General features: G+C 36.6%; 2 protein-coding genes across 2 annotated transcripts in view; one reads left to right on the top strand and one right to left on the bottom strand.

Annotated features, from left to right (window-relative positions):
- LOC107615971 (salicylate carboxymethyltransferase-like) overlaps positions 1 to 3,674 on the bottom strand; it is a 5,432-nt gene extending 1,758 nt beyond the window's left edge. The window contains exons 1-2 of the mRNA XM_021112031.1: positions 3,152 to 3,674; positions 589 to 993 (exon numbers count right to left, since the gene is read on the bottom strand). Coding sequence (XP_020967690.1) covers positions 589 to 993; positions 3,152 to 3,229 — 483 coding nt within the window. The 5' untranslated portion in view covers positions 3,230 to 3,674. The remainder of the gene's footprint in view (positions 1 to 588; positions 994 to 3,151) is intronic.
- On the top strand, positions 12,628 to 13,662 carry LOC107615972. Its single transcript, XM_016317983.1, has one exon. It carries the CDS (start codon positions 12,628 to 12,630, stop codon positions 13,660 to 13,662), a length of 1,035 nt encoding a protein of 344 aa, XP_016173469.1.

Genomic DNA, 18,201 nt, shown 5'->3' with positions numbered 1-18,201 from the left:
AAGGACACATTTCTTATATATATTTTTACAATATTTATTTTATTTTTATTTTAGATAAAGTATAATTTTTTATTTTAACAATTTTTTAAAAATTTTAGAATATATTTAAATTTTATTTTATTTTAATTTTGTCTTAGAAATGCATGAAATATACCACCTCTAACAATTAAATTATCAAGAAGTTTAAAACTAATTCAACAATAATATTTAATAATTAGACCTAACAATAAAAATTTGTATCTGAGTTGTTTGTATTAAGGTAATCTTTATAAAGTTGTTCTTAAATTGATCCTAAGTTTCTTAAAACATTTGTTGAAAAGGTACGTACATTTGATATAAATTAAAAATTTTTTGAACAAAATTAAAAAAATAAATTTTAAAAATATTTTTAAATTTTTTAAAAAAAAATTAAATTAAACTTTTATAATTTATTTTAATTTATTATTAAACAAAATACAAAAAAAATTAATTTTTGTGTCTCTATCTATCTTGTTTTCAATATTTCCGTTATGTCCTTTTCTCGAAATCAAAAGCAACCTTAGAGTGATATAATAACGACCACCATAACATGCACCATAAAACAATCACCTGAGAAAGAAAGTGTTGACCAAAAGAGGAATGAAAAAAGTTGATGGAGTTGGAGGGATAAACCCTGCCATAGAAGGAGCCAAGGGTAGCATTAAAGAAACAAGGACGAGATCTTGGTCCTTTCTCTTGTTCCATTCTTTTATACAAATCAGGAAGTGCCTTGAATATGCTGTTGAAATCGTTGCCAAACAAATCATTGAGGAAGAATTGAAGTGCTGGAGGGTCACGGTTCAAAGTGTGGCTAATTGCATCAACAATGGCAATAATATTAGATGCCACAAGAAGTGCATTTGGCCCTGAAGAACATCCTAGGTCAGCCAATCTGAAACAACTTGAAAGGTCGTTGCCATACACATTCATTATTGCTTCTTCAAGAATTGGTTGTGTCTTCAATACCCCCTCTCTCTACACACATGGAATAATTCATCAAATCTATGTAAAATAAAATCCCAATTAATAATTATATTCTTCTATTAATAGTTAATGAAGTCAATTACACCGTCAATAAATGAAAGAAAAAACACTAAAAAGTTAAGTTCACATGCAAAATTCTTATTGGTTAGTAGCATGTTCTTGCTATTTCCAAGACACTAAAACAAATGATAAGTGCTTTTGTATCTCAATATTATTTATGGGTTATATATGGGGGAGTCTATGTTGTTTGTAAATTGTAATCATGGATGGCCTCAAAAAAATTTAATAATAAAAGTAAAATTATATTAAAATAAATTTTGTTAACTATTATTATTTATCCTATATTTAATAGAAATATAAAAATAAAAAATATATAATTTTTTTGTTTAAATAAATAAAACGAATATAACCGTGATACATAAAAATTAATATATTCTATATATTTCGTTAACTTAGACGTTTAAACCGTAAATTTTAAACGACGAGTATTTATAAGAAAACGAACCTGACCAAAAAATTATGACAATAAAGAAAATCAATAAGGAGAAATATAAGAATGAAAAAGACTAAAAATAAAAGGATTAGAAAATTGCATATATTTAATTCTTGACGTTATGTTAAATCAATGATCCTTTTATTAAGTTTATTAGAATTATAAATGTAATTCACTTTTTAAATTTATTGTTGTAAGAACCCTAGGAAAAAAGGACTAGCAAGCAAGGCTCTAAGAGGGATTTAGATAAATGACCAATGAAAATAGCCTGTATAAGTTAAATATATTACATGTATGGTTGGTATATATATTGAAGTAAAATTAGATTAATTATGATCATTTATTTATTTGTTCATTTATTTACTTATTTGTTTTCGTATCGATTCAAGCAATCGTAAAATTTAACTGGTTGGTATAGTTGTCAACATAAAATCAAACATCAAATTAACACAATTTATATGTATTTTTTTTTAGGTTTAATTACTTTGTTAGTTTCTATAGTTTCGAAAACTTTTCAATTAGATTCTTATACATTTTTTTCTTTTAATTTGGTCACTACACCAATTTTTTTTTCAATTAGATTTCTCTTGACATTAATTAATTCAATTATATAGGAATTCAAATAAAAAAAAATTAGTGCAGGAACTCAAATAAAAGAAAAATAAAATTTAAAGATTCAATTAAAAAAAATTAGTACAAAAACTCAATTAAAAAAAAGTATAGACACCTAATTAAAAATTGAACAAAACTATAAAGATCAATAGAATAATTAAACTTTTTTTTTTTTTGTATAAGTCGTGGTTTAGAACCAAAATTTATGAAAACTTACTGTTTAATCAAATTATGGTTTAAAATCAAATTTTATATGTATTTTTTGTTTATTCATAAATCATGATTCAAAACTATGAGAATTTTTTGTTTGATCTTATGGTTTAAAATCAAATTTTATATGTATTTTTTGTTTATTCATAAATCATGATTCAAAACTATGAGAATTTTTTGTTTGATCTTATGGTTTAAAATCAAATTTTATATGTATTTTTTGTTTATTCATAAATCATGATTCAAAACTATGAGAATTTTTTGTTTGATCATAAATAATAGTTTAAAATCACGATTTAAATATATAATTAAAAGGATTAATTATATTTTTTCTTAAATTTTTGGGATAAAAAAATAAAAATAAATTAAATTTTCATAATTTGTTCTAATTTATCACCAAACAGAATACAAGATATACTACACAAAATTCTTGTTAAAATGGTAATTTTTTTAGTATTTACGGCAGTTTGAACCACCATTATTACCAGGCACGGCGATTTTAAAAAGCGACATAATTCTGGTTATTACGACGATTTTTAAAAAATCGCAACAGTTTTCTAAGTTAAAATGACAGTTTTTAAATAGGTTAAAATGACAATTTAAACCGTCATTATTTTTAAATAAAACGACGTTTTTCAATTGATTAAAATAATGGTTCAAACCGCCGTTATTTTTTAAATTATTTCTAGAATATAAAATTTTATGTATCTATTTTTTGTATCTTATTTCTAGTGTTTTGTATTATTCTGTTTTCGTAAACAAACCTGCCCAATACATATTGGAAAAAATATATATTGCTAATTAATGGTTTGAGAGATGTATGCGAGTATGTACTTGTATCAAAGAGTTGGATGCATAGCTTGTTTCTCCCAAGCCACCAACCATGTGAAGGGTTTGCATGTGTACAGGCATGCTATTCAAGTATGGATCGGAGAAGAACAGATTGCGGCTTCTCACGTCTTCAAGTCTTCTCTGCAGTTAGCACATAGCAAACACATGCATGGAATAAGTATATAGAAAAGAAAAGAAAAGAAAAGAAAAGAACGACTTACTACGATATATGGATATGGATAAAAGTCTTCGAGAAATATATTAAGGCAGCAATGTGGCTGTATGAGTATATCCTGGTCCTGGCTACTTGGTTCCTTATATAGGAAGGAATCCCGACTCCCTGTAAATAGGGTAGGATACGGTTTGGGTATGTCTGCGAGTAGAGTAGGGTAAGGTACGGGTTTAGGATTAGGATGTATTCTACTCTATTCTACTCACATCTCATATATAATACATATTTTATAAAAATTAGGTATATAGTGAAGGAAGTAAGAGTTGAACCCACAATCTCTCTTATGTAATGACTTATAATAAATGAACAACTACTAAAATTAGTTAGTTAATTTAGTAATTTAGAGCATTAATTTTTTATTTTTTATGTTATTAATATGTATAAAATTCGAAATTGAATTTTATATTTACTTTAAAAAATTTTGATATTTCTACGGATAAGATATGGTAGGGTAGGATTTAGAATTTTAGGGTGTGGGTAGGATTAAGGTTGAGAGATTCTCAATCTGCGAATAGAATATAATAGAATTTTAATAAAATTTTTAATCCGCGGGTAGAATTAAAATATGGTCCAAACCCTAACCTACCCTACCCATTGTCAGCCCTAAGAAAGAACAGAAAAGGGGCGAGTTTGGATACGCCTGGCACAATCAAACACGTTACACGTGTCTTTTACTCTTGAGCTGTGCGCATGAGCTGTAGGTTAGTGTCGTCGTCTTCAGCTTTGACCTTTGGGGATATATTCAAAATATAATTTTGTTTGTACCATTGAAGGATAGTTTAAAACAGTTCTTGTACAAAATTGTCAAACTTTTTGTGCTATTTAAATAAAAATGTTTTTAATAATACGAGAATCTATTTAAAAAAATTATACAATTCGAGAAATAAAATTCATATATATATATATATATATACCTCTCAACTCTTATATTGAGAAATATTTAGGTAGCTATGTGGCTCTATCAGTATATCATCGCTACTTCGTTCTCTTTTATAGGAATAGCAAACGGCCAATGAAGAAAGGGAGAAGCCAACAGTGAAGATTCTTTTAATTCTATATGCGCTTGCTTTCCCACAACGTACATTAGATTCTTTCTATTATTATTATTATTATTATTATTATTATTATTATTGATAATCGTTAGATACTTAGATCCACCAGATAAGAGTGGTCCTGGCCCTGGCCTGGTTCTATTTAAGAGAAAAAGACAAAAGAAGGGAAAAGATCGAAAAACCTTAAAAAACAAAAGATAAATGAAGAAATACAAACTCACTTTTGTTTGTGTATATCTATCAATCCTTTTGATTACTATTCTAATAGATAAGATATTTTTTATTTATATATTATTTTTTAGTTACTTTGTTAAGAGTAATTTAGAAGATACACAAAAATTAACAATATTGTTTTTTAAGATAGCTTAGACTTTGAGACTAGTATTTTAAAAGATATATAAAATAATCGCATCGGTCAAGGAAAATGGTTAGAAATAAGTGAGAAATTTAAATAAGTGTTTTTGTGTATTATTCAGTATATTAAAAAGTATAATGTACAAAAGATATATATAAGTGCTAGAAGAATCAAAATAATAAAAATATACAATTTTATAAATAATATACAGATATGCTATATAAATATAAATGATACTAATTGATCTAATATTGATTTTAATTTATTCTCTAACATCCCCCTTAAACTCAAGTGAGAGTTAAGGATACCACTTGAGTTTGGATGCCAGAGTACGAAAACGAGTCAGATGATGAGCCTTCGTGAAGATATCAGCAGTCTGATCCAGTGTTCCAACAGCGATGAGACGAACAGCATCAATAAAGATGCGTTGCCGAACAAAGTGACAGTCAATCTCAATATGTATTGTGCGTTCATGAAACACATCATTATGGGCAATCTAAATAGCATTGCGGTTGTCACAAAAAACATTAGTTGGGGACGACTGCGGTGCACCCAAGTTTTTGAGAAGCCAACGAATCGAGACAACCTCAGCAGTGGTGTCAGCGAGAGCACGGTATACAGCTTTCGTGCTTGATCGAGTAGTGAACGTTTGCTTCTTAGCTCGCCAGGAAATGAGAGAGTCGCCAAGAAACAAACAATGACTAGTAGTAGAACGACGATCAGTGGGATCACCAGCCCAATCAGCATCTGAGTACGCCTGAAGGGATAAAGATGAATGCACAAAAAAATAAAGGCCATGAAATAGGGTGTCTTTGATGTAGCGAAGAACGCGAAGAACTGCCGCATAGTGAGTAGTACGAGGAGTTGACAAGAACTGGGTAAGAACATGAACCGGATAGGCAATGTCTGGTCGGGTGACAGTTAAGTAGACTAGTCCTCCAACTAACTGTCAATAAAGAGTAGGATTATCCAAAACAGTGCCATCCATAGGAGTAAAACGAACATTAGGCTCAAGAGGAGTAGACTTAATTCGACTATCTGTTATACCGGCTCGAGTAAGAAGATCCGAAGCATACTTAGCTTGACAGAGATAGATACCATCATCTATGGATATGACCTCGAGACCAAGAAAATAACTGAGAGAACCAAGATCTTTAATCTCAAAAATACGGTGAAGGGAGGCTTTGTTATCAAAGATACTATCAACATCATCTCCAATAATGATCATGTCATCAACATACAAAAGCAGAAGAACAACTCCATGTTCACTTTTATGAATAAAGAGAGCATTCTCATGAGGGCTGCAAGTGAAACCAAGATTGCATATAGTGGTGCTAAACTTGTCAAACCATTCGCGAGGAGCTTGCTTAAGACCATAAAGTGTCTTGCAAAGGAGACAAACTTTGCTAGAAGGACAAGGATAACCCGGCGGGGTTTTCAAATAAACCTTCTTTTTCAAATCTCCATTAAGAAATGCATTTTTCACGTCCATCTGACTGAGAGACCATTTTTTACCGCAACAATGGCAAGAAGAGCTCGAATAGATGTGAAATGAGCAACAGGAACAAAAGTCTCTTCATAGTCAATACCATACTCTTGCGTACAACCTTGAGCAACCAATCATGCCTTATAACGGTCAATAGAGCCATCAAAGTGAGTCTTGATCTTGTATACCCATCTACTTTCCATAACTTCCTGATTACAAGGAGGATCAACCAAATCCCAAGTGTATGCTTTTTCAAGTGCATGTATTTCTTCCTGCATTGCTTGTTGCCAATTTGGATTTGTGGAGGCTTCTCTGAATGACTTAGGTTCATGTTGATGAACAATAGTAGAAAAACAATGATAATCAAGAAGATGAGGAGGTGGATTTCTTACCCTAGAAGAACGAGTGGAAGGAGGAGGCATGACGGTAGGAGCAGGATCGTCGTCCGGTTTAGAATCATCGGGAGATGGAGAAGGCAGAAGAACAGGAGGCTGTAGAGGGTGATTCAAGATAGAACCTGTAGAATCGTCACTAGGAAAAAGATCAACATTGAGGTTAGTGAAAAAAGGTGACTGAGTAAGAGGAATGGACTCAAAGGAGGAGAACCGAGAAAACATGTGATGCTCCCAGAAGACAACATGACGAGATATACGAATACGTTTAGAGAGAGGATCCCAACACCAATAACCCTTGTATTTAGTGCCATAACCAAGGAAACAACACATACGAGCCCGAGGTTCAAGTTTACTATGTTCATGAGGCTGAAGAAGAACAAAACAGACACAACCGAAAACTCAAAGAGAACTGTAATATGGGAAGGTATGATAAAGACGCTCAAAGGGAGTAACGTTACCAATAACAGAAGAAGGAAGTATATCGATAACATGAACAGCAGTAAGAACAGCTTCACCCCAAGTATGCGCAGGACACGAAGAAGAAAGAAGCATTGCATGAATAGAGTCAAGAATGTGATAGTGTTTGCATTCAGCTCATCCATTTTGTTGAGACGTACCAAAACAAGAAAACTCAGACAAAGCGCCCTATTCTGCAAGAAAGGTAAAAGTTTGGAATCACGGTATTCCATAGTATTATCGCGTCGAAAAATCTTAATGACCTTGGAAAATTGAGTTTTAGTCATGGTGGCAAAGTTAATATAAATCTGAGGTAACTCATGGCGATTAGTCATCAAATAAACCCAAGTAAAGCGTGAAAAATCATCAATGAAAATGACAAGGTATCGAGCTCCTCCCATAGAAGCAGTGAGAGCGAGACCCCAAACATCAGAGTGAATAAGATCAAAAGGAGAGCAAGCAAGAGAGGAATTATTGTGAAAAGATAAAGCAGGTTGTTTGGCAGTTTGATAAGAAATGCAATCAAAAGATTCATTAGGAACCTGACCCAAAATACCCTGAGACACAAGAGGACGTAATTTTTCTAAGGAGCTGTGGGCAAGACATTGATACCACAAGTGAATGGTAGATAGAAAGAAGTAGCACAGAGATTTGGCACAGAAGGAATATGAAGATTCTCGAGTTCAAATAACCTTCCGACCTTACGTCCAGTCCCGATAATTTGTCCCATCCGACGATCCTATATATGACAACCAGAAATGGGAAAAAGTGACATTAAAACCGAGATCAACAAGTTGACCAACAGAAATAAGATTAAAGTTCAACTTGGGAATATAATAAGTATCAGAAAAATTAAGAGTTGACTGGGAAATAGAACCCTTGTGTGTCATGTGCAAGAGGGAACCATTAGCAGTATTGATAGAAGGTACATTTGTAGTGATAGACAAAGACGAGAAGAGATGACGCAAAGGGGACACGTGATTAAAGCAACCGGAATCAAAGTACCATGTAGAATTACCTGGAGGAGTCGAAAAACCAGCAGAAGTATTACCAGAAAGGGAGAGAAGATGCTTAAGAAGAGACGCAATATCAGATAGAGAGACAGGAGACAGGTTGAGAGGAACAGAGGTGGTAGATTTAGTAGTAGCAGCAACAGTAGAAGCAGACACATTTTTGGAGAAGTTGGGATGCGAAGCATGCTTGAGGTGATCAGGACGTGGTAGGCGAGTAGGACAGGCAGTAATAAGATGTCCCGATAGCTTGCAATAATGGCAGAACACTTGTGGACAATTGTAGCTAATGTGACCTTTCTGTTGACATTTGTGACATTCAACAGAAGGACAGTCTGAGAAGAAGTGCCCAGAATGATCACAATTACGACAGAATTCATCCTTTCTGTCTGTGGCAGCATAAACATATGATTTTTCCATAATAGCAGATACAAAGATCAAAGAGAGGAGAGAAAACTGCAAAGTCGATGCCGAAAATGAGAAATGTAAGAACCGGAGTTTTCACAAAAAATCGTTTAATTAGAATAGAATAGTTTTATTGCCCAAAACCGGATCCGAAAATTTAGAGTGGGAATTTGAGGATCTAAACGTGATTTTTGGACTCAGTAGGTTTTTCTGAGTCAGAAAATGTATTTTCTGCGAAAAACTACGAACCGACAGTTGGACTGGTTGAACCGGTTCAAGTCTGCCCGGTACTGTGTGAGCAAAAGCGAAAACAGTCAGAAACCATAGAAAAATATTAAAAGTCAAAAACCGGACGTTAATTTTAAAGGTTTGGTCTAGAGTTGGGCCGACCGGGCTAAAAACGCTAACGGATTGGACCGAGCCCAAGTTGGGCCCAAGCACAACATATATAAAGGTTCATTAATGAACCATTCAGCCACAACACAACGCGCACACACACACCAGAAAATTGAGAGAAGAAGGAGAAGAGAGAAGAAGCACTATTCATCTCCTCACTCTTTTGACCATATCTCAAGCTACGGTGCTCCAATTTGTATGCCGTCAGCGGCTACGAAAAGCTCTTACCGAGCCCGTCACTTCTATCTAAGCTTTGTGGTAAGCTTTTTGAGTTTCCCGGACCAGTTTTTGTGCCCTTGTGAAATTCGAGTTTTAGGGTTTGGTTTTGAGTGAAATCTCGTGTTTTGGATGTTTAAGTACACTCTAGCACTTGATTGCTTGTGGTTTTGGCTTCCAAAACTGTTGAGTAAGGTAAGAGATCTTGAAACCTTTGTGATTTTATGATTATGTTGAGCCCTAGATTGATTAGTGATGGTTTGTGTGTATATAGCTTGTTTGTTGTGAGTTTGGGAGCTTTTGGAGCTTGTTGGTGCTTGTTAGGTTATATTGGAGGCTTGCTTGTGGTTGGAAGCTCAACTTGTTCTCTTTTAGGATTTTTGTTCATATTAAAAATCGACCAAGGTATGGTTTCGGTTTTCTCTATGTAGTATATAATACTCATGGACACTTAGGCTAGTGCCCTATAGGATAGGTTGGGATTTATGTGGTTGTTGTTGATGATGTATGATGAATTAATATTGTTATGTTGGTAAATAATGGTTGTTGGGTGTTGAATGTTGATGTATAATGATTAATGATGGGTTGAGAAATTTTTGAGTTCAATTATGACGATTAATAATGCTATGATGAGGATGAATGATTGTATGGATTGAAAAGTGATTTGATATGATATATGCGATGTTGAGGTTGTTGGAATGGTAATTGATGATTGGGGATGATTGATAAATGGCTACATTGATGTTGGTAGTTGGATATGGGAAATTGATAGTGAAATTGATGATAGAATGAGGATTGGTGAATGTATTGGTGGAAAAATTGTTTGTGATATTATATGTTTGATAATTGAGATTGAGAATGATGAAGTGTGATGGGAAAAATTGGTGTAATATGACACAAAGGGTAGATTTTGATGAGAAATGGAGTTTAAAATGGTTTGGTATGGTTTTGGTTGTGTTTTAGAAGGAATTGTGGAAATTGTGAATTTGGCAAGAGTTAGTTTTTGGTGAACTTTATCTGATCATAACTTTTGACTCGATTTTCAAAATTTGTTGAAATTTGTTTAGAATTAAAGTTTATTGAAAACTCTTCGAATCAATATAAAGTTTGTAAAATTTGAATTTTTGTAAAGGAAGTTATGATCATTCAAAGATTGGTGTCAAAATCTAAAATTCTGCAAAGTTGCAGAATTTTGTGATTTATGGTATGTGCGCACGCACAACCCTGTGAAAATTTCAACCTGTGCGCACGCACAGACCTGTGCATTCGCACACGTAGGGGAAGGCTCCTTGTTTGCAGCGCTAGCACAGCTTGTGCGTGCACATACCAATGAGGATTTGCAACCTGTGCGTACGCACACGTTGGGAAGGTCAGTCTGTTGAGGGCGCTAGCACAGGTTGTGCGGGTGAACAGACATTGCGAATTTTATCACCTGTGCGTACGCACACCTCTATGCGTACGCACACGTTTTAAAACTTCTCCAGGGCGTGCGCACACACACCTCTGTGTGTATGCACACGCCCTGTTTCTCAAATTTAAATTTGTTTTCAACTATTTGACCTTCCCAACAAGATTGTAAGCTTCTGTAACACCATTTTTAGACTCTTGGATTTATATTCGGGCATCGGATATGAGAAAGGTCCTAGGAGGTTTTCATTTGGTATTTCTCTGAAAAAGTTAGAGAACGGAGGCTAGGTTTCTGGTGTACTGAGGATGGGTTTGGTGGAGAGAGGACGAAGAATGGTATATGACTTGAGGAAATGATAAACTTGATGAATGTAGAGAGTGTGTCAGGCACTATATCCTTGGACAGATAGTGTTTGAAAGAGAGTGTGCCAGGCACTATATCCTTGGAATGTTGAGAATTGATAACTGAAAGTGATTTGAGATGTGAATGGTAATGACTGGTGATGAGTTAAGGTCGATGGACTTGTGGGATGTGGACAGTGTGCCAGGCACTATATCCTTAGAATGATAGTGTGCCAGGCACTATATCCTTGGAGTGATTTATGATGAAATATATGTTGATATTGTTTTCCTTCTCTGCCGTAAGAGTGTGCCAGGTACTATATCCTCAGAATGAGCATGCAAGTGTGCCAGACACTATATCCTCGGAACAAAAGCATGCCAGGCACTATATTCTCAGACGTGGACGAAAGGCAACATCTGAGAGGATGTGTTGGATTGGCATTCATAGACCGACAAGTGATACCACGAGCCAATAGGATAGACATTCATCATATGCATCTTTTACGTGCTTGTTTGCTTTGATTACTTGGGTTCGCCTAATTGTATAATATGCCTATTTGTTTCTTGAATAACTTGTTATATATTTGAATATTACCTGTGTTTTCCTTGCTTGCATTATCTGTGTTTGTCTGGTGCTGAGGAGGTTAGGTAGGCGGTGACGACGGGATCGCACGGAGGGTAGGTTGGCGAAGGCTGTGGGACAGCGGTGGCTAGCTTAGTTAGTAATCCCCTAAGTTAGATTACCCATGCTAAGGTTTTAAGTTTTGTTAAGGTTTTATATATGGTTTACTATTTTTAGTACGCTTTAAGATTGAATCTTGTGATGGATATGAAGTCTAGGATTGCCTTTGGTGTCCCGGGATCTTATATCCTACATCACTGAGCACTGTTACCATACTGAAAACCTCCGATTCTCATACCGTATTTCTGTTTTATTTTTCAGATACAGGTTGCAACCCACCTTGGTGAGTTGCTTGGATGGTGACAGAAGCGGAGGATCATGATACCTTTTGAGTATTTTTTATTTATTTTGTTTATACATCTCTCATTTTGTATTTTGCTTTAGCCTAGAGGCATTTATTGAGAGAACAAAACTTGTATAAACTGTTTTTACTCTATGGTTTCATGTATGGTCTGTGTATGGCTAGCCGGCTTAAACTCCACGAGTCATGGCTAGATTCTTATGATATTATACTACTATATTTTGCTATATCTTATTTGTATCTTGTGGTGTAAGTTAGTAGTTTCTTTAGTACGTTTTGCGCTTTTCAAATTCTGTTTTTGATCTATATCCTTCATCGGGCTTCTATATATTATTAATTCTTTCTATATATTATATGTATGATTTTAGAATTGTCGTAATCTCTGGTTAACCTTTGTTTTACGATGCGAGGTAAAGCTTAGGCTAATTAGGGTGTTACATTTAGTGGTATCAGAGCAGTTCGTCCTCGCGAGACTGAGGGATGGACCGATTGGGCTTCATTGCATACTCTGTGTGTCTTTTCTTTGATGCTATTAGGTTATCTACTTGATATTGCATAGCATGCTTGTTTGTGAGTGCCTGTTTGGGATAATTGAAGCACTAGACTTTTGATATTGAGACTGATCACCTTGATATCGATTGTTTGGTGTAGACAGGAACCCTAATAGCCACTCACGGATGAGGTCGTACACGTTCACGAGCCGAGAGTAGGAATGCGCAGCCGGCCGATAACCATGCCGAGTTCATGGCGGCAATGGCAAATCTTGCGAACACCATGGAGGCGAATGCTGCTGCGACTCTGCAAGCTGTGCAGAGGTTAGGTCAACCGGTGGGAAATGAGAACGGAAATGGTGAAGGAGATGCAAATAACAATGCAGAAGGGAACGGCGATAATATGGGAGGTGCTCCGATGACCTTGGCGAATTTTCTCAAGGTTCATCCGCCAAGTTTCAGAGGATCAACCAACCCTACAGAGGCGGATAACTGGTTCCAGGCTATGGAGCGCACGCTGCAAGCGCAGCATGTCCCGAATAACCAATATGTAGAATTTGTTGCTTATCAGCTTCTGGAAGAGGCCCAGCATTGGTGGCAGGCAGAATGCCGCTTGCTCCAACTACAAAACGCCGATGTTCCTTGGGATGTCTTCCAAACGGCCTTCTATAAGAAGTACTTTCCTGAGTCTGCAAGGAAAGCGAAAGAGATGGAACTTATGCAGCTGAAGCAAGGTTTATTATCTGTGGCGGACTACACCATCCGATTTGAGGAGCTCTGTAGGTTCTCTAGGGCGTGTCAGGGTGCCCCGGAGACCTATAAAAGTTGGAAGTGTATCAAGTATCAAAGGGGCTTGAAGGACGACATCATGACTGCTGTGGCTCCTATGGAGATCCGTACTTTCTCTGATCTGGTGAACAAGGCAAGAGTGGTGGAGGAATACACAAAGAGGGTAGCCTTGTCAAGGGACACTCATGAAGGAAACACTAATAGGGAGCATGACGATTACCTCGGACCAAGGGGACAGAACTTCAAGAAAGATGCACATACTCCTCAGCATCTGCAAGGTCAAGGAAACTTCAGAAGGAACAACAATGCCCAGTTTCACCATATGAGGGGGAGTCGCCTGTGTTATACTTGTGGACTATCTAGGCACCTAGCCAAGAACTGTCGTCGTAAGAAAAACCAGAACATGGGTCAGAATCAACAGTCAGACCGTGTGGTTGCCTTGGATGCACGTGATGCGACAGGATCGAATCCTCCGGCGAGAGGTAAGCGTATGCGTTGAGTATTATATTGCTTGGACCTGATGGTAGCTTAGTTCTATCTTTTCCAAAGTCGTCGTTAGGGTTACGAGAGTTAGGGTTTTATTGGAAGTAAACCATGGGAAAGGAGGACTCTAGTGGCGGTAGCCGAGGATTTTGGGTCTGTGATGATGAGCAATCAGAGTGACGCAGTGAAAGCACGCTGATTAGCATTTTCGAGGGCGAAAATATTTTTAAGGAGGGGAAGATGTAAGAACCGGAGTTTTCACAAAAAATCGTTTAATTAGAATAGAATAGTTTTATTGCCCAAAACCGGATCCGAAAATTTAGAGTGGGAATTTGAGGATCTAAACGTGATTTTTGGACTCAGTAGGTTTTTCTGAGTCAGAAAATGTGTTTTCTGTAAAAAACCGCAAAAACCTGCGAATAGACAGTCGGACCGGTTGAACCAGTTCAAGTCTGCCCGGTACTGTGTGAGTAAAAGCGAAAATAGTCAAAAACCATAGAAAAATATTAGAAGTAAAAAACCGGACGTTAATTTTAAAGGTTTGGCCCAGAGTTGGGCTGACCGGGCTAAATACGCTAACGGGTAGGACCGGACCCAAGTTGGACCCAAGCCCAATATATATAAAGGTTCATTAATGAACCATTCAGCCACAACACAACACACACACCAGAAAATTGAGAGAAGAAGGAGAAAAGAGAAGCACTATTCATCTCCTCACTCTTTTGACCATATCTCAAGCTACAGTGCTCCAATTTGCGTGCCGTCAGCGGCTACGCAAAGTTTTCCCCGAGTTCGTCACTTCTATCTAAGCTTTGTAGTAAGCTTTTCGAGTTTCCCTGCCCAGTTTTTGTGCCCTTGTGAAATTCGAGTTTTAGGGTTTGGTTTTCAGTGAGATCTCATGTTTTGAGTGTTTATGTACACTCTAGCACTTGATTGCTTGTGGTTTTGGCTTCTAAAACTGTTGGACAAGGTAAGAGCTCTATCCTTGTGATTTTATGATTATGTTGAGCCCTAGATTGATTAGTGATGGTTTGTGTGTATATAGCTTGTTTGTTGTGAGTTTGGGAGCTTTTGGAGCTTGTTGGTGCTTGTTGGGTCATATTGGAGGCTTGCTTGTGGTTGGAAGCTCAACTTGTGCTCTTTTGGGGTTTTGGTTCATATTGGGAATCGGCCAAAGTATGGTTTTGGTTTCCTCTATGTAGTATATAATATTCATGGACACTTAGGCTAGTACCCCATAGGATAGGTTGGGATTTATGTGGTTGTTGATGATGTATGATAAATTAATATTGTTATGTTGGTAAATAATGGTTGTTGGGTGTTGAATGTTGATGTATGATGATTAATGATGGGTTGAGGAATTTTTGAGTTCAATTATGACGATTAATAATGCTATGATGAGGATGAATGATTGTGTGGATTGAAAAGTGGTTTGATATGATATATGCGATGTTGAGGTTGTTGGAATGGTAATTGATGATTGGGGATGATTGATAAATGGCTACATTGATGTTGGTAGTTGGATATGGGAAATTGATAGTGAAATTGATGATAGAATGAGGATTGGTGAATGTATTGGTGGAAAAATTGTTTGTGATATTATATCTTTGATAATTGAGATTGAGAATGATGAAGTGTGATGGGAAAATTTGGTGTAATATGACAGAAAGGGTAGATTTTGATGAGAAATGGAGTTTGGAATGGTTTGGTATGGTTTTGGTTGTGTTTTACAAGGAATTGTGGATTTTGTGAATTTAGTAAGAGTTGGTTTTTGGTGAATTTTTTCTGATCATAACTTTTGCCTCGATTTTCAAAATTTGTTGAAATTGGTTTAGAATTAAAGTTTATTGAAAACTCTTCGAATCGATATAAAGTTTGTAAAATTTAGATTTTTGTAGAGGAAGTTTTGATCATTCAAAAATTGGTGTCAAAATCTGAAATTCTGCAAGGTTGCAGAATTTTGTGATTTCTGGTATGTGCGCACGCACAGCCTTGTGCGCACGCACAACCCTGTGAAAATTTCAACCTGTCTGCAAGCACAAACCTGTGCATCCGCACACGCAGGGGAAGGCTCCCTGTTTGCAGCGCTAGCACAGCTTGTATGCGCACATATCAATGAGAATTTGCAACCTGTGCGTACGCACACGTTGGGAAGGTCAGTCTGTTGAGGGAGCTAGCACAGGTTGTGTGAGTGAACAGACATTGCGATTTTTGCACCTGTGTGTACGCACACCTCTATGCGTATGCACACGTTTTAAAACTTCTCCAGGGCATGCACATGCACACCCATGTGCGTACGCACACGCCCTATTTCTCAAATTTAAATTTGTTTTCAACTATTTGACCTTTCCAACAAGATTGTAACCTTCTGTAATACCATTTTTAGACTCTTGGGTTTATATTCGGGAATCGGATATGAGAATGGTCCTAGGAGGTTTTCATTTGGTATTTCTCTAAAAAGTTAGAGAACGGAGGCTAGGTTTCTGGTATACTGAGGATGGGTTTGGTGGAGAGAGGACGAAGAATGGTATATGACTTGAGGAAATGATGAACTTGATGAATATAGAGAGTGTGCCAAGCACTATATCCTTGGACTGATAGTGTTTGAAAGAGAGTGTGCCAGGCACTATATCTTTGGAATGTTGAGAATTGATAACTGAAAGTGATTTGAGATGTGAATGGTGATGATTGGTGATGAGTTAAGGTCGATGGACTTGTGGGATGTGGACAGTGTGCTAGGCACTTTATCCTTGGAATGTTAGTGTGCCAGGCACTATATCCTTAGAGTGATTTATGATGAAATATATGTTGTTATTCTTTTCCTTCTCTGCCGCAAGAGTGTGCCAGGCACTATATCCTCGGAACAAAAGTATGCCAGGCGTTATATCCTCGGACGTGGCAGAAAGGCGACATCTGAAAGGATGTGTCAGATTGGCATTCATAGACCGACAAGTGATATCACGACCCAATAGGATAGACATTCATCATATGCATCTTTTATGTGCTTGTTTGCTTTGATTACTTGGGTTTGCCTAATTGGATAATATGCCTACTTGCTTCTTGAATATCTTGTTATATATTTGAATATTACCTTTGTTTTCCTTGCTTGCATTATCTGTGTTTGTCTTGTGCTGAGGAGGTTAGGTAGGCGGTGGCGACGAGATTGCACGGAGGGTAGGTTGGCGAAGGCTATGGGACAGCGGTGGCTAGTTTAGTTAGTAATCTCCTAAGTTAGATTACCCCCATTTTATATGCTAAGGTTTTAAGTTTTGTTAAGGTTTTATATATGCTTTACTGTTTTTAGTACGCTTTAAGATTGAATCTTGTGATGGATATGAAGTCTAGGATTGCCTTTGGCGTCCTGGAGTCTTATATCCTACATCACTGGGTACTGTTACCATACTGAGAACCTCTGGTTCTCATACCATATTTCTGTTGTATTTTTCAGATGCAGGTTGTAACCCACCTCGGTGAGTTGCTTGGATGGCGACAGAAGCGGAGGATCATGAAATCTTTTGAATCTTTTTGATTTATTTTGTTTATACATCTCTCATTTTGTATTTTGCTTTAGCCTAGAGGCATTTATTGAGAGAACAAAACTTGTATAAGCTATTTTTACTGTCTGGTTTCATGTATGGTCTGTATATGGCTAGTCGGCTTAAACTCCGCGAGTCGTGGCTAGATTCTTATGATATTATACTACTATCTTTTGCTATATCTTATTTGTATCTTGTGCTGTAAGTTAGTAGTTTTTTTAGTACGTTTTGTGCTTTTCAAATTCTGTTTTTGAGTTATATCATTCATCGGGCTTCTAGATATTATTAATTCTTTCTATATATTATATATATGAGGTTAGAATTATCGTAATCTCTGATTAACCTTTGTTTTACTACGCGAGCTAAAGTTTAGGCTAATTAGGGTGTTACAAGAAAACGGAGGACAGAATCGGAAAGAGTTCACCAAAAAACCTTATGGAGGGTCCCGCTGTGTTCCACATCAGCAGGGAGATGATACGTGGCAACGCGTGAGAGGAGGACGAGGACGCGGCAAGGAGGTGGCGCGGGTCGCGGTGCAGGTCGGGTTGGCAGAGGCCCGGGTCAATCCATGTATCCTTGGCGTGACAAAGAGCTGTTGATCTGAGGTGCTGATCCGACGGCGCTGGAGACGTCTGGAAAGAGAAAAACTTCAACCAGACAAGGGACTTCAGGCGGCGCGTGCGGCGGAGTCCGGTGGCGAGTCTGGAGTCGTTGAAAACTTCACGACGAGACAAAGACGATGGTAGTGGCGGTGACGAACCAAGGCATCGGAAAAGGGTCGAAAAATAAGGACAAAGTACTGTCGGAGGAGATAAAACACGAGAGTTAGAAACCAATTGTCATTGAAAAAAAAAAAACCTAAACTCTTGATACCATGTTAGAAACAAGAGAGAAATACGAAGAAAGTATTTTTGTGTATTATTCAGTATATTGAAAAGTACAATGTACAAGAGGTATATGTAGGTGCTAGGAGAATCAGAGTAATAAAAGTATACAATCCTATAATTAATATACAGATA

Source organism: Arachis ipaensis, chromosome B09, assembly GCF_000816755.2.
Source record: "Arachis ipaensis cultivar K30076 chromosome B09, Araip1.1, whole genome shotgun sequence".
NCBI classification, from domain to species: domain Eukaryota; kingdom Viridiplantae; phylum Streptophyta; class Magnoliopsida; order Fabales; family Fabaceae; genus Arachis; species Arachis ipaensis.
Note: the sequence above shows the minus strand (reverse complement) of the source record. Positions and strands in the feature narration are given on the sequence as shown.